The sequence below is a fragment of the Capra hircus genome, chromosome 3, assembly GCF_001704415.2.
Source record: "Capra hircus breed San Clemente chromosome 3, ASM170441v1, whole genome shotgun sequence".
Classification (NCBI taxonomy): Eukaryota; Metazoa; Chordata; class Mammalia; order Artiodactyla; family Bovidae; genus Capra; species Capra hircus.
In genome coordinates this window covers 100,500,080-100,520,429 of record NC_030810.1, presented here as the reverse complement: position 1 = coordinate 100,520,429, position 20,350 = coordinate 100,500,080, and the positions used below count along the sequence as shown (strand labels likewise).

The 20,350-nt window shown below is 48.6% G+C and overlaps 4 protein-coding genes across 7 annotated transcripts; 2 read left to right on the top strand and 2 right to left on the bottom strand.

Annotated features, from left to right (window-relative positions):
- On the top strand, window positions 8–5,187 carry TMOD4 (tropomodulin 4). 2 transcript variants are annotated; one of them, XM_005677622.3, is made up of 10 exons: window positions 8–779; window positions 1,741–1,905; window positions 2,108–2,264; window positions 2,576–2,692; window positions 3,155–3,244; window positions 3,428–3,558; window positions 3,656–3,763; window positions 4,148–4,291; window positions 4,543–4,687; window positions 5,067–5,187. In XM_005677622.3, exons 2-10 carry the CDS (start codon window positions 1,783–1,785, stop codon window positions 5,087–5,089), a joined length of 1,038 nt encoding a protein of 345 aa, XP_005677679.1. In that variant the 5' UTR covers window positions 8–779; window positions 1,741–1,782; the 3' UTR covers window positions 5,090–5,187. The 2 variants fall into 2 exon arrangements, with proteins under 2 accessions (XP_005677679.1, XP_005677680.1); XM_005677623.3 differs by having other exon boundaries at window positions 655–751.
- SCNM1 (sodium channel modifier 1) lies at window positions 5,708–8,409 on the bottom strand. Of its 3 annotated transcripts, none has more exons than XM_018046067.1 (7): window positions 8,109–8,317; window positions 7,827–7,897; window positions 7,499–7,587; window positions 7,303–7,400; window positions 7,095–7,183; window positions 6,499–6,693; window positions 5,708–5,873 (listed from the first exon to the last, which is right to left on the bottom strand). In XM_018046067.1, exons 1-7 carry the CDS (start codon window positions 8,208–8,210, stop codon window positions 5,774–5,776), a joined length of 744 nt encoding a protein of 247 aa, XP_017901556.1. In that variant the 5' UTR covers window positions 8,211–8,317; the 3' UTR covers window positions 5,708–5,773. The 3 variants fall into 3 exon arrangements, with proteins under 3 accessions (XP_017901556.1, XP_013817874.1, XP_005677681.1); XM_013962420.2 differs by having other exon boundaries at window positions 7,827–7,934; window positions 8,160–8,302; XM_005677624.3 differs by having other exon boundaries at window positions 5,712–5,873; window positions 8,160–8,409.
- Window positions 8,482–16,498, top strand: LYSMD1 (LysM domain containing 1). Its single transcript, XM_005677626.3, has 3 exons — window positions 8,482–9,292; window positions 14,496–14,854; window positions 15,257–16,498. Exons 1-3 carry the CDS (start codon window positions 9,113–9,115, stop codon window positions 15,393–15,395), a joined length of 678 nt encoding a protein of 225 aa, XP_005677683.1. The 5' UTR covers window positions 8,482–9,112; the 3' UTR covers window positions 15,396–16,498.
- TNFAIP8L2 (TNF alpha induced protein 8 like 2) lies at window positions 16,497–19,351 on the bottom strand. Its single transcript, XM_013962421.2, has 2 exons — window positions 19,258–19,351; window positions 16,497–17,575 (listed from the first exon to the last, which is right to left on the bottom strand). The coding sequence occupies exon 2, from the start codon at window positions 17,568–17,570 to the stop codon at window positions 17,016–17,018; it is 555 nt and encodes a 184-aa protein (XP_013817875.2). The 5' UTR covers window positions 17,571–17,575; window positions 19,258–19,351; the 3' UTR covers window positions 16,497–17,015.

The window sequence follows — 20,350 nt, the reverse complement described above, 5'->3', positions numbered from 1 at the left end:
GTCTGGTGTCCAATCTAGGGTTGGGAGCAAAAAGTATTTGTGAATGAGTTTAATATTTGTTTAATAATTTTTATTATGAGTCATCCTTTTTATTCTTTATTTTTTAGGTTTTTTTTTTTTTTCTTTTTCTTTTTTTGGCCACACCATATGGCTTGTAGGATCTTAGTTCCCCAACCGAGGATCAACCCTGGGCCGTCAGCAGTGAAAGCACCTAGTCCTAACCACTGGACCACCAGGGAACTTCCAGAGTTGCCCTTTTTAGATTGTAAAATATTAATTCCTCTAACAGTTTATAAACACCTTAAAATTAGACACCAAAACAAAATCCTTATACTCACCTCTATATCTCCTTACAGTCACTGCTTTGAATATAGCAGGCACTAAATATTGGGTTGGCCAAAAATTTTGTTCAGCTTTTCTGTACGATATCATGGAAAAACCCAAACAGACTTTTAGGCCAATCCAGTAAGCATTAATAGGAACTGTGATTCGTAGAAGTCCAGTTTCTGGGACTCGGGCTTGTAGGAAGGGGAGGAGGTGCCATGGCTGTTAGCGGCCACTAGAGGCTCTCAGGGCTGGGCAGGGTATGGGGGCTGTGTATATGTGATCTCCCACTACCCCCCACCTGGCCAGAGCTAAAATAATAAAATGCTGAGCTCACTGTTCCCCCACCCTCTCCCCCGGCACCGGCTCCTCTTGCTGCCCGGACGGTGTTCCAGCAGAACAGACAGACCAACCAACAGCAGGGGAGGTGAGGAGGGAGGTGGCCACCAGGACTGGTAGGTGGGGAAGGCAGGGGGCTTGTGGATCAGAGCCTGGTGGGAGATGGGAGGAGAAGAGGGGCTCCTGCTGGGAATGATGTGGTGTCTGTGTCTCTGTCACTCAGTGTTTCTGTCTCTGTCCTTTCCCTTGAGTGTAGTTTACGTTGTCAATGTACGTATCTCACATATTTTCTCAATCTTTCATATTCAGCATGGAGTGTATGTGTGGCTTAAAAGATCATGCAAGTTTAATCCTCTCACTGTTTCTAGAGAAACTTTATCCCATTTAGAAGGCATTTCCCACCCATTAGACTGGCTTCCTGTCCAAAGCCAGGGACACGTTGTGTGAACTCTGTACCTTCTCCTAAGGCTGTGCCACCCTCCCCCACCCTGGATGTCTCCCAGGCCTTCTGAGCTCTTACTTTCCCTCAGGATTTAGAATTTGAGCAAACATAATGAGATCTTGATCCCCCACAATAAAAGGAAATGAGGGTAGAGTAAGAGCACGGTCTTTCCCCCCAGTCCTCCTTGGTTTCTTAAGCCAGTGTAGGAAAAACTGGATTAGGGGAAAGAGAGGCAGAATTTCCCTGAAGCTCTCTGCCTGGCCCCCTTCCTTGCAATAGGAATTGGGCTTGGGGCCAGGTGTGATGGCAGGGCTCCTGGCAGCTGTGCTAGGGCAAGAGGTACCGACAGGCGAGGATAAGGGGAGGGGTACTGCCAGGCTTTCTGGTACAATGGGGAGAGGGATTCACCCTGCATACCTGGGATTCCCATCCAGAGTGGCTGGAAGCTGTGGAAGCGAGAAGGAGGCTCCAGTTCTAACTAAACCCGACCTTCCCCCATTTTCCCATGCCCAGCTAGATCTCTGTCCTCCAAGGCAACCAGCTTATTTATTGCTCTGCCCCACTGACTTGTCTGTTTCCCTGCTGTGTCCGTGGACATCTTGCCATTGTCTAACCACTTTCTCCCTATAATCCAGGCTCCGTGAGTGCCGCACAGTGGGGAGGGGGTGGGGGCCATCATGTCATCGTATCTAAAGGAACTGGAAAAATACAGAGACATAGATGAAGATGAGATCCTAAAGACCTTGAGCCCTGAGGAGCTAGAACAGCTGGACTGCGAGCTACAGGAGATGGACCCCGAGGTAGGGGCTCCAGCACAGGGGATCGGGCAATCCCTAGGCGGTAGGAAGGGTGTGGGGCCCGGGACTGAGACCAGGGTCATCTATAGGGCTTAGAGTCCCAAGAAGCTCAGGGGAACAGTGTCTGGAGATGCTCTAAGGAGAACTGGAGGTGCCCCAGGCCAGAGCAGGGGCCCTGACTTGCTCTCCAAAACTCATCCCTAAGAACATGCTCCTGCCAGCTGGACTAAGACAACGTGACCAGACAAAGAAGAGCCCAACGGGGCCGCTGGACCGAGAGGCCCTCTTGCAGTACCTGGAACAGCAGGCACTAGAGGTCAAAGAGCGTGATGACTTGGTGCCCTTCACAGGCGAGAAGAAGGGTACGGGATCTCTAACATCCATGTCTCCTAGAACCCAACGGTGGTCTCTCACATGTCCCCATTCCAGCTTTGTTCTCACTTGCCCGCTCCTAACTGCCAGGAAATCAGCTGCCCACACCTGCATGCCAACTTGCACTCCAGCTCTTAGAAGTGATCAAGGGGACCCAGGAGTCCTGAGCTTGTAGAGGACTCAGGTTTTACAGTGGCTCCTAGCGACCCAGCATTCTACCTCCTGGAGAAGGAGAGGAAGCTGGAGGCCAGGATCTTAGGAGAAATGACCTCAACCTGAACCATCCTCATCTCCCCATCAGGGAAACCCTACATCCAGCCCAAGAGAGAAATTCCAGTGGAGGAGCAGGTCACTCTGGAGCCTGAGCTGGAGGAGGCGCTGGCCCACGCTACAGATGCTGAGATGTGTGACATTGCAGGTGGGCAGCTGTGGGCAGTTGAGTTGGGAGGATCTGGGGCAGGGGTCGTGAACATGGCATGGGACTAGTGAGATGTGGATGTTTTGAGAAAGCCTTAGGTAGTGGTTTTTAATTTTTGTCTCTATATGTATTCACTCATTTTTAAATTTAATAAGTTAACATCTCAAGGGCGATTTTACAGGGATTATAAAGCAAAACTATTCTGGCTGCAAACAGGAGGGTTTAACAGACCCCCTCACCCTGTAGTGGCTCCTTAGGGACCTTCCCTTAGCCCTGTCTCAGTGTTTTGAAAACCACTGCCTTACACAGCTTAATGGAAGGGACCCCTGGGACCAAAAGTGGAAACCTCTTTGGAAGAGGTCAGGCTTTAAAAATGCAATAGATTCAGAATGAGGTGGGTGGAGGGCCTGGAACAAGCCCATTTTTCTCATTCCCTGTGCCCCCTCTGCCTACTCTCTCCAGCAATTCTGGGCATGTACACACTGATGAGCAACAAGCAGTACTATGATGCGATCTGCAGCGGAGAAATCTGCAACACCGAAGGCATCAGCAGTGAGTGTGTTTGGGAGCATGGTGCCCAGGGCTCCGGGCAGGTGTCCCGAAGTCTGAGCAAAGGTAGCAAAGGGTGAAACGAGGCAGGCAGGCAGAGGACATGATGCATAAGTGATAAGAGAATGAATGGGGAGGAGACTGTGGGGAACATGTTGGGGTTTCCTTCCTCCCCTCACCCACCAGGTGTGGTGCAGCCTGACAAGTACAAGCCAGTGCCAGATGAGCCCCCCAATCCCACCAACATCGAGGAGATACTGAAGAGTGTTCGAAGCAACGACAAGGAGGTAGAGGAGGTGAACCTCAACAATATCCAGGTGTGATATCTGACCCCATCCTCTAAGCAGTAACACTGGCCTAACCCTGCTGTCTTATGAGTACCCTGGCCCACCCTCTCCTATTTCCCTTTGATAGGACATCCCGATAGCCATGCTGACTGAGCTGTGCGAGGCCATGAAGACAAATACCCATGTCCGGAGCTTCAGCCTGGTGGCCACAAGGAGTGGTGACCCTATTGCCAATGTAAGGCTAGCTGGCATCCCTCACCCTCTCCCTGGACATGCATCCCTGGCAGGGCTGTGAGAAAGGGTTGTGCTGGGGGTGCTATTCCCATCAACTCTCTTAGGAGAGACCTGCTGGAGACTCCTCCCCTCAGTCCTTTGACTCACAGCTGTGAAATCCTGATTGTCTTCCTAAAGCACCAAACCCTCTCAACCACCCCCAACTCCACTGCACACGTCAGCCCACTGCTTTCCCTACTACCTACCCTCCCTCTGCCTCCCTGGAGCCCCACACCCAGCTCAAGGACTCTTCTCAAAGAGCTGTCTCCCTCTCGCTCCTGTTCTTTCTCTCCTCAGTCATCTGTGAAACTGTACCCTAACCCTAATCCAAGTCCCTACTACCCAGGCGGTGGCTGACATGTTGCGTGAGAATCGTAGCCTCCAGAGCCTGAACATCGAATCCAACTTCATTAGCAGCACAGGGCTTATGGCTGTGCTGAAGGCAGTTCGGGAGAACGCCACACTCACTGAGCTCCGAGTAGACAACCAGGTCAGCCTTCCCTTCCCCTAGTCTTTGCAGTCAGCTAACATTCACTGATCCTCTTCCCTGGGGCAGCCACAGGCAGGATCTCATCTGATCTTGTTTGGACTCTCCCTCTTCTTATGAGGGGAGCCAAGGCAGCACCTCTCATTACTCATTCCAGAGAACGAGCCTCTTTAACCTCCCAAAGGGTTGGTGGTCTGAGATGGTGAACAATCCAGGCGAGGGGTGCTGACAGCTTCCATCTCGCCCTCCCCCAGCGCCAGTGGCCTGGTGACGCGGTGGAGATGGAGATGGCCACCGTGCTCGAACAGTGTCCCTCCATTGTCCGCTTTGGCTACCACTTTACACAGCAGGGGCCACGCGCTCGGGCCGCCCAGGCCATGACCCGGAACAATGAACTGCGTGAGTACCTGCAGACATGGTGCGTGGGGGAGAAGGCACGTAGCTGCAGAAGCTGGTGGATGCCCCTGAAAGCGCCTAGGGTGCTGCCAAAGTGCCATTCACAGAAGTTGAAATGCCATAGGTGACCAGAAAGTAGACAGGAAAACTCCTCTGCCCAAGTACACCAGTAGAGAGGCAAAAGGGAATCAGTCATAGCCGTTGGGGCCATGTGTTTTTACCTGCCGTTGTTTCTTATTTTAACATGGCGGGGAGGAGCATGCTTGGTGACCTCAGACATTGCCTCTATGAGTCTGGGCAAGGAACTAGAAAGGAGAAGGAACACCTTTGCAGGAGGCGAGAGATGGGATAATGACTTGCGTTTACTCTTCTTCCTTTACAGGTCGCCAGCAAAAGAAGAGATAACACTACCTTTCCCTTTACCAACTAGGGCTTGGAGCCCTGAAAGCTTAAATCCTCACCTGTCCCTCCTTTCCTGTAAATAAAGGCCCTACTGTCCACTCTGCCTGCCTCCTTCCTTGGGCTTTGGAGTGGAAATCTTGGCGCTAACCCCCAAGGGTTACTGCCAATTCATCAGGGGATTATTTATACTCTGGGGATCAGCAGGCAGGGAGGTTCAGGTTACCAGGAGGAGGTGGGGGGAGCTCGCTCCGTTGGTGTTCCCCATAACCCTGCGAATGCCTTTAGTCTCTTCTACTTTCACAGGGCGGCTAGCCCTGGCTCTGTTTCCAGACATGTCCAACCCCTCCCTGCCGACCAGTGCCTACCCACAACCCTCATGTTATTGGAAGGAGGCAAGGACTTTGCGTGGAGGTGGAGAAGAAAGCTGAAAACATGAAGGGCAAAAACCTCCTTCTGACAGACTTATTAATAGGGCACCAGGCTGCAAGCAGCTGACGCTTGGCATGACTGTGGGAGAAGGTGGGGGAGGGGTCAGAAGTGTGGGGAGCTGTGTACCTTGCAGAGAAGAATTGGCTGGGCTGAGAATGAACAGATCTGAAATCCTGAAACAAGGAACCAGACTCAGGAAAAGCTGGGCTCCCAGCACCGGCTGTAGTTTATTTGTGAAATGAATGGGGAACGAGGATGTCAGTCCAAGGGGAGATCAGGGGGTTCCTCCTCATCAGAGTCAAACTCAACATTTTCATCTTTTACCCATCGACCTCGTCCATCTGGGATCCATCCAGAGCTGGAAACACCAGAAAATAGAACTGGTCAGGAAAGGAAGTTTATTAAATTAAGAAAAGCGTGTGTGCGAGTGCTCTGTCATGTCCAACTCTGTGACCCCATGGACTGTAGCCTGCCAGGCTCCTCTGTCCATGGGATTTCCCAGGCAAAAATACTGGAATGGGTAGCCATTTCCTTCTCCAGGGGAATCTTCCCAACTCGGGTCGAACCTGCCTCTTGTGCACTATAGGATTCTTTACTGCTGAGCCTCCTGGGAAGCCCCAATAGTTCTTTCTATCTAACTGTAATTAATTTCCTGAACTATTTGAAAAAAAATATGTAAGGAGTCTTTGTGCATGCATGCATGTGTGCTAAGTTGCTTCAAGAGGAACCGACTCTGTGACCCTATGGAATGTAGCCCGCCAGGATTCTCCAGGTAAGAATACTGGAGTGGGTTGCCATGCCCTCCTCCAGGGGACCTTCCTGATCCAGAAGTCAAACCTGCATCTCCTGCATTGGCAGGTGTCTTCTTTACCACTGTGCCACCTGGGAAGCCCCAGGGGATAAGTAAAAACACTTGAGAAGCTCTGAAACAAGGAGGGTCAGAGATAAAAGGGAAAAACTGAGGAAAAATTCTGCATACTCACCTTCGAAGGGTGAGGTAATGATCCAGGGCCCGTCTTCTTGTGGGGCTCATAGGTGCGGGGGATGAGACAGTGGCTGACTCCTTGGTCTGTGAACCAGCCTCAGGCTCAGGTTCTCTACTGATCTTCCCACCTTGGGGTTCAGCCTCTGCGGGTGGCAAAGGGGGACGAGAGACAGAGGGACGAGGGGCTTCCGGTCTGGACAGAGAAGAATCGAAGTCTGTAAAAGCAGTAAAGGAAAGGGCCTAATCTCCTGTGACTCCCAACTCCTTATAGGAGTGCTTCCCAATTCTGTGTTCCTCAAGATATTAGTAAGCGTTCTGCATAGAAAGAATTCTGGAATCCAGTAAATTTAGGAAAGTCTAAATCTTTTAAGGTTTTTTTTTTATCTTATGATTTTGTAGAACCCTTAAAATACACTAATTTTTAATCAAATAGGATTACAAAGCACTTTTTTAGTTACAAAAATCTTTTTCCTGAAATACAAGTTAACACCCCCAGAACACTTAGTATGTCTCAGATTACAATTAGGAAAATAATCACTTTAGAGCTATCTATCTCTTGTCCCTCCCTACCTCTGGCTTTCCCATCCCACTAACCTGTACTTCCGGCGGCAGCAACTGTTATAGTGAGGAGCTCTGTGCAGAGCACTCTGAGTGATAAGTCGAGTCTGGGTTAAGAGAGGAGCCTGGCATGGAGACAGCAGACAGAGTCAGAGCCTTCAGAGCCAGAAATAAGCCAAAGTCCTTCAAGCCTAAGGTGTGCAGCACAGTCCTGCCTGGAACACAACTTCCCCTCTCTGATTACCTCTGCTGTGGTCTCTTCTCTCCTGAGTTCATTACGCTGTCTTGGATTCTGCTCTGCGCCCTTTCCTGCTGGCTTCTTGCCATAGAAAAGCTGCAGGCCTGAGGAGAAAGGGGAAGAGGATTAAAAGCAGAGCACCAAGGGTGGTCTGAAGAGATTTTAAGGGTTTACTCTATTGTCTGTCTTTTCCCAAACTTACTGGACAGATGTTTTTTGCCTGCACGGTGGGCAGTCAGCATGGCCAGAGTGTCCAGGACAGGTCGGTGGGGACAGATGGCACAAGCAAAGCTGGGGAGTAGGAAAGATAATTGGTCCCTGGGGAGTGGAGTCTTGGTCATAGGTCCCACCCCGTCCAAGCATTCATTTCCAAAGCCCAACTCCCAAGTCTCCCAGTCTCCATCACCCACATCCCTGTTACTCACTCCCAGCCAAAGAATCCTAGATACTCCCGCTCTGCTCCTTAATAACAAAAGTTCTTGAGTCTCTAACTTCAAAACCCTTAAACTTGATCCACTCCTCGTTCTCACCGTCCATCCCGTAGCATCAGCGCCTCATCCTCTGGGATGTAACTGGCAAGCAAGTCCCCGACTCTTCGTTTCTGCAGGAGACAGGGGAAGAAGTCCGCACGGGATCAGCTGGATATGAGGGAAGGATAAAAGGGAAATGATAAAGACGAGGACTCAAAGGGAATAAAGACCATGGGAGAACACACATCTGCGGCGAAAAAGGGGTCACCACCACCTCTAGTCTTTTGGTTCCCTCCACTCCGCCCCCCAGTTGTTGCCACAGCAACAAAACAGCTCCTTTACAGCTTTCAGAGGGCAGGTGAAGCTGCTTCGGAAGCACTCCTCTGCGCCTACTTTGAGCACATTGAGTTGACTCCAATCGTCTCCTTCCCTCTTGAAAGACATCAAGACTGTGAGCCCCAGAAATCAAAAAACTCTATCCAGCCGCCTTCGCCACGCCTTTCAGGCCACCGTAGCAGGAGTGGGTCGTCTCCGTTCCTTCCGGTCTCTTTCCGGCTGGCCCCCTGACTTCCGGGGATGTGCTTCCACGAATGCACTGCGCGATCCCGGAAGCCAGCTTCTAGCCGGGTGAGGGGGACTGTATTTCTTATGGTGCCCTGCGACCTCACCGGCGCGGGGCCTTTTGGGAAATGAAGTCTTTTTTCAAAGAGCTTGCCGCCGGGCTGGATCCAGGCCCTTTCGTCTTGGCAGATTCGAGGCGTCTGGAACGACAAGAACCTAGATGAGGAGCCCGAATTTGAGGGTGTGACTGATTTGATTTGGAGAATACCTTTGAGGATCTCTGACGGAGAGAGAGTGCTACAGACTCTGGCTATTGTCACGCCCTTCGCCTGCAACCACAGCCCATATAGGGTGGGCCTGATCTGTTCCTGACCCTAGAGGGCTAACCCCGGGACCGGGCGGAGTCGGGGTATTGGGGAGCCTGCAGGTCGGGCTGCCAGACGTAGGGGCAAATTGAGCTGCGTGTTAAGGAGGCTGCTAGAGTTCAAAGGTCAGGGGTCAGCGTCGCGAGTTGTTGTGGGGAGTCGAAAGTCGGAGGGGTGCTAAGGAAAGACTCAGGTAGGGACTGAATAGTCAGAGTACAGATTTGTGGGAAGGGGACTTGGAGGGAGGAGAAGCTACGGCTGACAAGTCGCGTATCGCCGGGGGAGGCGGGGAGACTTAAGAGAGAAGACTGAAAGAGAGGAATCCTCTAAGATACCCATTTTCGGACCGCGAGCCCGTCATTATCGGTCACTTGGCCGGGCCTCCCGGGGTTGTAACCTCAGTGTCCGCAGGGTGAGGAGATGGCTTCTCCCTCTAGACAGGCCCCCCTCGGGGGGTCAGGACTGCTTCAAGGGAGCCGGGCTCGTTCTTATGGAAGCCTGGTGCAGTCTGCCTGCTCCCCGGTGAGGGAAAGACGCCTGGAGCATCAGTTGGCGCCCGGAGACACCCTGGCTGGATTAGCACTCAAATACGGGGTGACGGTGAGTCTTCCAGGATTGGGATGTAGACACCCAATTAGAAGAGGTTTATTCCTCATGAGAATGTATGGCCCTCTAGGCAACTTCCCCTGAAATTTTCTTAATTGTGTTTATATTAACTAATTGTGATAAATTGACTGTGATAAAGGTTTGGTCACCTTTATCTTTTTGTTTTCTCATCTCAGTGTTGCACTGTCTGGTGGGAACAAATCCTGTCTCATTATCCCAACGGAGGGGAGCAGCATTTATTTTTTAGGCCAGTCACTGTGCTAAAGACTTTACATCCATTAGCTTATTTGATCCTCACATCCCTATCAAGCATATAATTATTGTGCCCTTTTTACAGATGAAGAAACTGAGACTGAGATTGGTTAACCAGTGTGACCAAGGTCAAATAACTAATAAGTGTTGACGTGAAAATTGAAACAGGTCTGTCTGATTCCAAAGCCTGTACTGTTAACTACACAGAAATATTTTAATTGAGAATGACTAAACATTCCGGAGAAGGCAATGGCAACCCACTCTAGTACTCTTGCTTGGAAAATCCCATGGACAGAGGAGCATGGTAGGCTACAGTCCATGGGGTCCCAAAGAGTCGGACAGGACTGAGCAACTTCACTTTCACTTTCAAACATTCACAGCAAACAGTGCAGAGCTAGTTTTTAGTCTGAGGTTCCTTAAGTGCTGTCTCCTCTTGTTCTCTTCTCCTCCTCAAGACTCTGCCCTCTTCTTTTCAAGAAGGTGGTCTCTGTGGTACAAAACAGGTACTCTCTATGCCAAGCATTTCAGTTCATGCATAGGGTGTATTTAGTAGGAGTAAAAATACATTGCTTTAAAGTTGATAAGGGTCTTCCCCTATATCTTGTTGAATCAAGCAACATTTTTCTGCTTGATATGTTCAAAGCATTGTGGTAACCATCTTGGGAGATAGAAACATAAACAAAGTGTGTAGCTGCTGCTCTCATGTAATTTACAGACTCACTTCACTCACTCACTCACTCAAGATGTGAGCGAAGAGAAACTAAAAAGCCTCTTGATGAAAGTGAAAGAGGAGAGTGAAAAAGTTGGCTTAAAGCTCAACATTCAGAAAACTAAGATCATGGCATCTGGTCCCATCACTTCATGGGAAATAGATGGGGAAACAGTGGAAACAGTGTCAGACTTTATTTTTGGGGGGGCTCCAAAATCACTGCAGATGGTGATTGCAGCCATGAAATTAAAAGATGCTTACTCCTTGGAAGGAAAGTTATGACCAACCTAGATAGCATATTCAAAAGCAGAGACATTACTTTGCCAACAAAGGTCCATCTAGTCAAGGCTATGGTTTTTCCAGTGGTCATGTATGGATGTGAGAGTTGGACTGTGAAGAGAACTGAGGGCCAAAGAATTGATGCTTTTGAACTGTGGTGTTGGAGAAGACTCTTGAGAGTCCCTTGGACTGCAAGAAGATCCAGCCAGTCCATTCTAAAGGAGAAGTCCTGGGTGTTCATTGGAAGGACTGATGCTGAGGCTGAAATTCCAATACTTTGGCCACCTCATGCGAAGAGTTGACTTATTAGAAGAAACCTTGATGCTGGGAGGGGTTGGGGGCAGGAGGAGAAGGGGACAACAGAGGATGAGATGGCTGGATGGCATCACCGACTCGATGGACATGAGTTTGGGTGAACTCCGGGAGTTGGTGATGGACAGGGAGGCCTGGCGTGCTGCTATTCAAGGGGTCGCAAAGAGTCAGACACAACTGAGCAACTGAACTGAACTGAAGAAGTGAGCAGGGACACAAATAATGATTGTAGGTGACAGAACGTGGTGAGTTTATAGAGGTGTTAACAAAGAGTGGAAAGTCAGGAAAGAAGATTGGTTTTTATTTGGAAGGGGACATTAGTGCAGACTTTAAGGGGACCATCACAATGGGCCTTCAAAGACTTGGGCACCCCTTTCTCTATGCTCCTATCTATAGACCTGTGGAATCCAGTGGTCTACATCCTCTACGTCTTTGTCTTTCGAATAGCCTGCGCTCTAAGGGACAGAACTCTTTCTTTTCAATTTTATATCTCTAGAGCCTGACATAATCCCCAGCGCATAGAAGGTTAATAAATGTTTTCTGAATGAATGAAAGTCTGGCTAAAATTTTCCACACTGGAGATTGGGAGTATAGTAAAGTGGACATTTAGGTAGAGGGATGGCCTAAATAAAGCAAATGGATTTGAAAGTACTGAGCAGTCCTTTCATCCCAGCAGAGGCTCAGATGCTGTGCAATGAAGGAAACTGCTGTTAGTGATTCAACAATTATTGTTTGAAGTTTCCTTACTGCCCTGTATCTTCCTGAGTACAGAAAATCTCTGTAGTCTAGTAAAGAAAAGTTGTAAGTTCTGGTTTCATTCTGCTCCTGACTAGCTAAGTGACTGGATAGTCAATCACTTCACTCTCTAGGGCCTCAGTTTCCTCACCATTTGTACAATAAGAATAAAAAATAAAAAACTTAGGTAAATAAATTACCTAATTTATTACCTACCTGTCATTTAAGGAACACTTAGTATATGCCAAACTCTATTATCTCATATTATCTCCATGAAACTATAAGGAAAATGTGACCATTTCCATTTAAAGATAAGAAATATCACTATGTTGTACATCTGAAACTGTAATACTGTAAGTCACTTATACTTCAATAAAAACAAATTTTGAATAATAAGGAGACTGAAGCTTTGAGAGGGAACTTGCTATAAGTATATACAACTAGTCCAGTTGTTAGAGCTAGGATTCAGACCCAGTTGTCTTGTTCTAAAATCCTCATTTCATGGGACTTCCCTGGTGGTCCAGTGGTTAAGACTGTATGCTTCCACTGAGGAGGTGTGGGTTCGACCCCTGGTCCGGAACTAAGAGCCCAAATGCTGTGTTGCATGGCCAAAAAAATAAAATCCTCACTTTGAACTGCTCTATTAAACTAACTAGATTCTAATGACCTTGTAGCTCTTGGCTTGAAGACAGAGGAACAATGTCTCCATATATGGTACTTCTGGGAAATAATAAAAGCAACAGAAAATTCACAAATTAATTCATATCATCTTGGAACTAGAAGGGACATAGCATATTATCTAGGCAAAATAAAATGAATAGCATCAAAGTGCTTGGCAAAGTAAAAGTATAAAACTGCAAGCCGCTTTTAACTGTTTTACTGTTCAGATCAATCCGATTTTATTTTTAAACTCATTATAGCATAAGATTTTATTAGTCAAGTTTATTTTAGTAGTCTTGGCCTAGAGTGGAAACAGCTTTGATATTGGACAGTTATAAGAATTATGATTTCCCAAACTGGTGCCTTTATGGGATGAATTTTTAGTAAAACTGGCTGCCTGGCCTTGGGTAATAAAATACTGATATACAGTGTCTGTGGTTTCTATATTTTATTATCTAGTTTCTTTACTCATAAAGCATTAATGAGCCTCTGCTGTGTGCCAAGTTTGTGCGATGTTGAGGAGAATCTAAGGGATACAGAGACAGCAAGTCACCAGTCCTGCCCTTAAATGACTCACAGTTTGCACAGGACAGATATGCCTACAGTATAATAAGATAGGTATTAATATGGCAATATTTACAGTATGCATTGGGAGCCCTGAAGAAGGTAACACAAAGGGAATGATAGTTGATGAGAAGTTTTCCAGGCCAGGAAGCGAGTAGTGGAGAAGCGTTCCAGGCAGATAAAGTCACAAAAGTGTGAAAGATCATGAAATGTTGGAATAAAAATAAAAAGTTCAGGATGGCAAAAGGTGTAAGTGGCAGAAGGGAGGTGTGGCTGGACTTCCTATGAAGGCGAGATTGAGAATGCCCTTGAATGGTAATTTGGATTTTATCTCTGACCCAGTGGGGAGCCATAGAAAGTTCATAAGCAAGGTAGTGGATTGATCAGGTTAAATTTTTTTTTTTAAGGTATATGTCAGCAGGGTAGAAGATAAGTTGAAATGGAGGGAGGAAGACCAGTTAAAAAACTTAACAATACCCAAATGAGACATATTGAGTCTAAGTCAATGACAGTGTGAAGCTGAGACCAGAGATGAGATTTTTGCAGCATTTTGTTGACCTCTTGGGTATAGATGGTGAAAGAAAAGTATGAGTTAAGGATGACAGTGATATTTCTACCTTGGGAGGCAGGTAGATATAGATGGTGATGCCAGCCACTGTGTTTAATTATGAATAAATAGGCACTAAATACTTGATCAGTGAAATTCTTAATATTATAATAAGAAAAGTATTCCTGGGGACTTCTCTGGAGGCCCAGTGGTTAAGGGGGCCTTAACCACTTACAGGGGGCATGGGTTCCAGCCTTGGTCAGGGAACTAAGAGCCCACATGTCTCGCAACATGGCCAAAATAAATAAATAAGAAAAGCATTCCTGGGAGGAGTAAAAAGGCCCAGAATTCTAGCTCTATCAGTAGCTTGCTAGGCAAGTCACTTAACCTCTCTGAGCCTCAGTTCCTTCATCTCTATGGTAGTTTTCAAAGTATCATATATGAGGACATTGCTCCACTGCCTTTGAGCCAAGAGCTAGAAAGGTCATTAGAATCTAGTTAGTTTCAGAGTGAGTTCCTTCACCTTTACAGTAGTTTCAAAATCTAGGGGTCCCTAAGACTCTTTAGGGGTCCGCAAGGTCAAAACTATTGCCATAGTAATAACAGCAAGACTTTATGTGTCTTTTTTATTTTTGTGAGTGCACACTGTGCTTTTCAGAAGCCATGTGACCTGTGATACTGCAGCAGATGCTTGTAGAGGCAGACATGGGAAGCCTGTTGTCTTCAGTTAAGTCGGACATGAAAGTGATTTACAGAAATGTAAAACAGTGCCTCTGTTCTTGCTGTATGTTCTCTGTTTTTGTTTTAGAAAATATTTTTCATTAAAATATTTATGTTAACATTTAACAGTGTTTTAAATTTTTTAAGTTTTAATTTACAATACCTTAAATATGATAGATGTGATTAACATAAGTAAAAGCTTTTTTTCCTCAATATTTTTTTAAAATGTAAGGGGGCCGTAAAACCCAAAAGTGTGAAAAACTACTGATCAATAAAATAGGGATATCAGCCCTCTGTAATTTTGGTTGTTATAGGGCCAGATAAGACTCTGAACATCACTTTAAAAGGCATGAGATGCTGTACAAATATAAGGTGGATCATTATTACTGTCATTAATTGTGGTGACTTCTTTTTAAAAGATGGAACAGATTAAGCGTGCAAACCGCCTTTATACTAATGACTCCATCTTCCTGAAGAAAACCCTCTACATCCCCATCCTGACAGAGCCCAGAGATCTGTTCAATGGTTTGGATTCTGAGGAAGAGAAGGATGGAGAAGAAGCAGTACAGCCAAGTAAGGATGAAGTTCGACCACACTCAGCCGAGAGGAAGAAACGAGAAAGAGGTTTAGGACATCCCAATGGTGAAGTCCTTCCCACACCTGGCCAGGAGCCCCCGATACATGACCTTTCTGCCTCCGATTTCCTTAAGAAGCTCGATTCACAGATTAGCCTGTCAAAGAAGGCTGCTGCCCAGAAGCTGAAAAAGGGGGAAAGTGGGTGAGTCTTGAATGGGTCCTTTTAAGTCCCTCCGTAAATTTCTCTGTTCCCTCACCCTTACCTGATCAGACACAAAGTAAGCCCAGTGTCAGCAGAAGCAAGGTGAAGCCTTTCCCTCAGGTGGCCCCAAGACAATTCGCAGAGCCCATGGCTGTTGGAATGGATGGAGGCACTGGAAAATGATTCTGTGTTCCCAGTGGAAGGAAATATTTGGCTGTTCTTACTGCTCTGATGATCCATGAAGGAACATTAGGGTTAGGATTTATCCAGAGGGTGTCGGACTCCATCGTAAAGCAACCAGCTCACGTATATTAGAGGAAGACAGCTTGCCACTTCTTCACTCAGCCCATCTCAGTCTTTTCCCTTGACCTGTTGCTTTTTCCCCCTTTTCCTCGCCTGCAGGATACCTGGGGAGGATTCAAGTCTTCACCTGAGCTCTCCTCGGATGCAACAACGAGCAGTCCTAGGTCCCGTGCCACTGACCCAGACCTCTCGGACCCGGACACTTCGGGACCAGGAAGATGAAATCTTCAAACTCTGAGGTCCCCAGAACTGATTGAGACAAGCCAGATGCTGAAGGAGCATCTTGAGGGAGAGAGGAGCCTGAGGTGAGGCTCAAGAACACGGCTTCCCAGCCTCCCTCCCTGTACTCCTGCCGTCTCCCCAGCCTCCTTGTCCATCAAGAGTTCCTTGGCTTGGAGCAGTTCTATTGGCAAGAGTAGGGGATGGGAAATAGACCCCTTCTCTGTTCTTGGGCTGAGTCTAGAGTTGGTCTTTAGACTCAAAAGGTCTTTTTACATCCCTGCTGCCCTTCCCGTCCCTTCCATGATTCCTTGGCCTTAGAGCCAAGGAAGGCAGGGACTCCCCTAGCCCCTAACTTCCTCCCCATCTCCAACTCTGTTACCTAATTTATTTGGTGCTATATTGAAGTAATATTTATTTGCTGTATCTTATTGTTTCCCACTCTTAGCTGAAAACTGGGATTTCTGTAGCCCTGTGATGTGGGGAGCCCAGGAGCAGTGAGCCAGTGATTTCCAGTCCACCTCCCCCACCTTCTTAGCCAGCCATGGTATTGAGAATGGGCCATCAGTGGTCTAGCCGTGCTGCGGGGAGTGGCAGACTGCCGGGCCTTGCCCCCAATCTCAAATGAAAGAATTTGGGCTTAGTCTTGGCTAATCAGGTCCCTGTAACTTTTTCACAACTCTTGCTCTGAGAAAAAAAAAAAAGCGATGTAGGGTCTGAAACCCTCCATGCCACCAGTTCACCCCTCTGATCTGCTCCTTTCTTCAGCCTGTGTGAGACTAAGGGATGGAAGAAGAATTGAGTTTGAAGAGGAAGACAGTTGTGGGACTCTTTTTGCCATGGGAGCCTCTTTGTTATAGCCTCTCCCTACCAGAGCCTATTGATCTATGCCTTGCTCCTCACTATGTATTTATTTGCAATTTGTAGCACTGATGTGTGGTTCAGTTTTTTTGAGTTTCTTAAACAGAAGTAGACAATGAAACCCCAGTGATATTGGAAATATGCCTCAGTCTCCTGTATGGAAATGGTGAGAGGTGAGATGAGTGGTGTTTATATACCTCTTTCCTCTGTGATGGTATAAGATATAAGAAGCTGGAGAGATTAAACATTGAGCCCTGTGCATGTTTTAATAATTTTATTTCCTCTGTGAGACTCTCCCCTGCCCTAGCCCCTTCTTCCTGCCCTCTGGAGCAGAGCCTCTGGGATCCCTCCAGACTCTGCTGAGATCTGAAGGTCTAGAATGTCTCCCAGGGTTCCCTTCCCCCCAGCTGTCTTTAGTGTCCCCAGAAGAGTTAGCTGGTCTATGCCCTCTTACCCTGGTTCTGAGGTGAGGGGGCTTCCCTGTTTGAAAGGCCCTTTGTGGGGGAAAACAGAGGTCCAAGTTTCACTTCGTCTTTTTCAGGCAGCTTTGTTTCCGGTCTTGGGGCTGGAGTGGGAAGAGAGGCCTCAACCCTCAGCATTGCTGCTTCTCCACCAGTAGTTTGGGGGTGGGGTAGTCTCAGAGTCACACTCACTCTTGGGAGAGACTGAGCCTGAGATTGAAAAGCATTAGTGCAGAGGCGCAGGGTTAGAAGCCTGGTGTGTGTAGTTGTCTCAGTCAGCCGTTCTGCCAAGAAGGAGCTCGCTGGGGCTGGGACTCTCAGAGCTTGCCCTCGTCCAGCAGCTTCCTGAGCCCGCCGCAGATCTTGCCCAGGTGCTGGGTGTAATCAGGCCCGTAGAGGGCCGTGAGCAGGCCGGCGTCAGAGAAGTGATCGAACACGTGGCGGATGCGGCCGTGGGACTTGGGCGTGAGGTGGCGCTCCACCAGCTCCAGCAACAGGTCCCGGCACTCGGTCAGCAGGCTGGCCAGCACGGCGGCCTCGAAAGTGAAGTCCACCTCCCCGAAGCTGAGTGCTGTCATGGCGCCCTGCCGCAGCTTCTGGCGAAAGCGGGTTGCCAGGGCCAGCTCGCTGGGGTTGAAGCAGCCACTGCGGTGCAGCACAGCCACCTTGACCGCCACCTTGATCAGGTCCTTGATAACCCGCTGGGCCTGGGGCCTGCTGCGTGTGTATTCTTTGGACACACGGTAGAGCTCATCTAGCACCTCGCTGCTCGTCTCATCCGCGAAGAGATGAGCCACAGACCGCCCTGCCATCTTACTCAGTAGCTTCTTCTCTGCCTGTAGCACCAGACTCTTGGAACTGAAGGACTCCATGGTTCCTAGGGAAGGGTCGGGGAGCGGGGGGTCGGGGTGGGGGGTCATGTGATCAGTCGCTAGAAGAGAGGCCACAGGCTTCCTTAGCAGGAGAGAAGTAGCTTTTCCCCTTTCTGTCTCTGGTTTCCGTCCCATCATCATCTCTTTCATCTTGTCGTCTCTTTCCCCCTGCGCGCCCTCAGCCCTCTACACTTGGTTCCCATTTTTCCCTTTAGGACTGCAGGACATCATGATCTCTAAAACAGGCCAGCAGAGCAGTGGGAGCTTTAGCTGGAGGGATGAGGGCATACCCCAGGCTAGGGCACCACAGCTAAGACCTCAAGGGAAGTGGCCCGTTGCTCCTACAGTGGAGAAGATGAAGCTTACCTGGCAGATAGCTCTCACAGCTGCCCTTTTTGGGCACTGACTGGGTACTGTACATCTGTACCCAGATATACACCTACACTGTGAAATGTAGGTATTATCATCTTTGTTTTACAGCTGAGCAAACTTAAGCTTACATTAAATAATTTACCCAAGGTCAGACACAACTGTGTTTCTGTCTGCAGAAGCCCGCGTCAGCTAGTGTGCTGCACTGCCTTTAGAGACGTGGGAAATACAGGGGTCCCTGGAGTCCTGATTAAAAAAGATTATTATTATTCACACTTATTGAGAATCTATTATATGGCAAGTGCTTCATGTGAATTATCTCTGTCTTCCAACCCTTTGTAAGGTAGGTATCCCCAATTTGCAATGAGGAAAATGAAACTAAGAACAATTAAGCAATTTGGCTAAAGTCACTGGCAAATGATAAAAATGGGCCTTGAACCACACAATCTGAAGAAGCCTCCTTCCGTGGCATGCTCTCAATGAGGTTGGAGCGCACTGAGGAAGCATGAGGAACAAGCGCCTCAAGACAGCCCCAGAGGTCTCAGGTCCTCTGCCAAGGCTGCACTCAGGACCCGCTGGCGGCACATGAGTGCCTGGTCCCGGAGCGCTCTCCCCATGGTCTTGCCTATGGTGGTTCTGCTTGTTTTGCTTCTTACTTCCCCCTCCCCTGTTCCTCTGCAGGATGTGGCTCTGACCGCAGTGAGGAGCAGCCTCGCCCTGTCCCCCAACCAAAATGGGAGTCTGAAGAAGCAGGGCAGGTATCACTGGGGTCGGGGGTTCTCCCCCAGCCAAATCAGTCCAGTGGAAACCCAAAACCTTGCTCTGCCCCCAGCTTTGCTGGGGCTTTCTGGACCACACTCAACAGCCGGAAGAGGAGATTGCTCCATGTGAGCCTTCCTTCCTCCTTGGCCTTCCTGTTACCCAGCTCTCCACTGCCCCCGTTGCCATCTCGCGTTTGGTCCACTGTCCTCTCCCTGCCTCCGTGTTTCGGTCTCCTGTTTTCACCTGACTGAGAGCTGCCCTGAGAGTCTGGCCAGACTCTCTCACCAGCCCTTACCTCTAGATCCATGTCTCCTAAGATCTTGCATCTCTCAGTGGTCTCACATGCCCTTATCCACCGCCATCCCTCAGCCCTGTGCCCACCCATCCAAAACCATGTCTTTCTGAGGCTGCTTTACTCCAGGAAAAACTGCGCTGGACCTCCCCACTGAGACTCAAGAATTCTATCAAATGAGAGCCACAATATGGAAAGCTCAGGTTGACAGAGCTGGGACTCTTCTGCCACCATCTCCCCCTCTGGCATTGCCCAGTCCCTCACCTGCTGCGCCCTGGGTGCCAGTCTTGCCTTGGATGTTCCGGGAGAGCTGACAGAATGGAGAAGCTCCTAAGTGAGAGGCCCCTTGGCCTGGCCCCGCCCCCAAGCCCCGCCTACATACTCAGTGCTCAACCTCCGGTTCATCACACTGTCACCAAGAAAGTCCATGGCCCCAACAGCCTCCTGTAAATAAGACAAAGGTCAAAAGGAATAGCATTCTGTAGGAAACAGTCTTGATTCCTTGAGGTGAGGAGGAGGAATTGCACATCCCCTGTTCCCAAATTATCTGCCTCTTTCTACTCTTGCTGCCCAGTTCCTTGAGATCTTGTTCTCCGTATATTTCTGTGGTACTGGGGGAAATGTGATGTATAAATTGCTGACGTGGGGGTCAGTGCAGAAAGTTCTGGAGAGTGTACTGAACTTAGACTGGAGACACCAGAAGCAAGTTGGAGATCAGCAGGTCTGAGTGTGCCCCTAGAGTCAAGGATGGCTGGTGCTGTGGGGCAGCATTACCAGGAGCACAGGCTTCCAGTACCTTGCAGGGTAAGGGAATGCATACATGCTCAATCTCTCAGTCATGTCCGACCATTCGTAGCTCATCAGGCTCCTCTGTCCATGGGATTTCCCAGGCAAGAATCCTGGAGCGGGTTGCCATTTAATTTTCCAAGGGTAAGTGTGTCCCCACCCCTAATACTTGCACTCCCCTGGTGGCTCAGTTGGTAAAGAATCTGCCTACAATGCAGGAGACCTGGTTTCCCATCCCTGGGTCGAGGAGATCCCCTGGAGAAGGGAATGGCAACCCACTACAGTACTCTTGCCTGGAGAATCCCATGGGCAGAGGAGTCTGGCAGGCTACAGTCCATGGGGTAACAGAGAGTCGGACACGACTGAGCAACCAACACTTCTCTTCACCCCAAATACTTGAGAGGAAGAAGCTGGGTCAGGCTGCAGAACTAGATATAACCAGCAGGTGTCAGCACATCATTGTACCACTGGAGGCAACGAGCTTATCGGCTATGCTTCATAGCTGCTAACAGGATGCAAAAAATGAAGGTAAGTCACAGTCTGTAAATGAGGCAAATTTATTTACCATCAA

What these genes read in the sequence shown, in the direction of transcription:
- TMOD4 (XM_005677622.3), top strand. Translation starts at nt 1,783, where the DNA reads ATGTCATCGTATCTAAAGGAACTGGAAAAATACAGAGACATAGATGAA. An exon ending in TGAGATGTGTGACATTGCAG is followed by an intron (nt 2,693 to 3,154) that starts GTGGGCAGCTGT and finishes TACTCTCTCCAG; the next exon opens with CAATTCTGGGCATGTACACA. An exon ending in TGAACCTCAACAATATCCAG is followed by an intron (nt 3,559 to 3,655) that starts GTGTGATATCTG and finishes TCCCTTTGATAG; the next exon opens with GACATCCCGATAGCCATGCT.
- SCNM1 (XM_018046067.1), bottom strand. Translation starts at nt 8,210, where the DNA reads ATGTCTTTCAAGAGGGAAGGAGACGATTGGAGTCAACTCAATGTGCTC. An exon ending in AGGCAAAAAACATCTGTCCA is followed by an intron (nt 7,401 to 7,498) that starts GTAAGTTTGGGA and finishes CTTTCTCCTCAG; the next exon opens with GCCTGCAGCTTTTCTATGGC. An exon ending in TGCTGCCGCCGGAAGTACAG is followed by an intron (nt 6,694 to 7,094) that starts GTTAGTGGGATG and finishes TTCTCTGTCCAG; the next exon opens with ACCGGAAGCCCCTCGTCCCT.
- LYSMD1 (XM_005677626.3), top strand. Translation starts at nt 9,113, where the DNA reads ATGGCTTCTCCCTCTAGACAGGCCCCCCTCGGGGGGTCAGGACTGCTT. An exon ending in CACTCAAATACGGGGTGACG is followed by an intron (nt 9,293 to 14,495) that starts GTGAGTCTTCCA and finishes TCTTTTTAAAAG; the next exon opens with ATGGAACAGATTAAGCGTGC. An exon ending in CTGAAAAAGGGGGAAAGTGG is followed by an intron (nt 14,855 to 15,256) that starts GTGAGTCTTGAA and finishes CCTCGCCTGCAG; the next exon opens with GATACCTGGGGAGGATTCAA.
- TNFAIP8L2 (XM_013962421.2), bottom strand. Translation starts at nt 17,570, where the DNA reads ATGGAGTCCTTCAGTTCCAAGAGTCTGGTGCTACAGGCAGAGAAGAAG.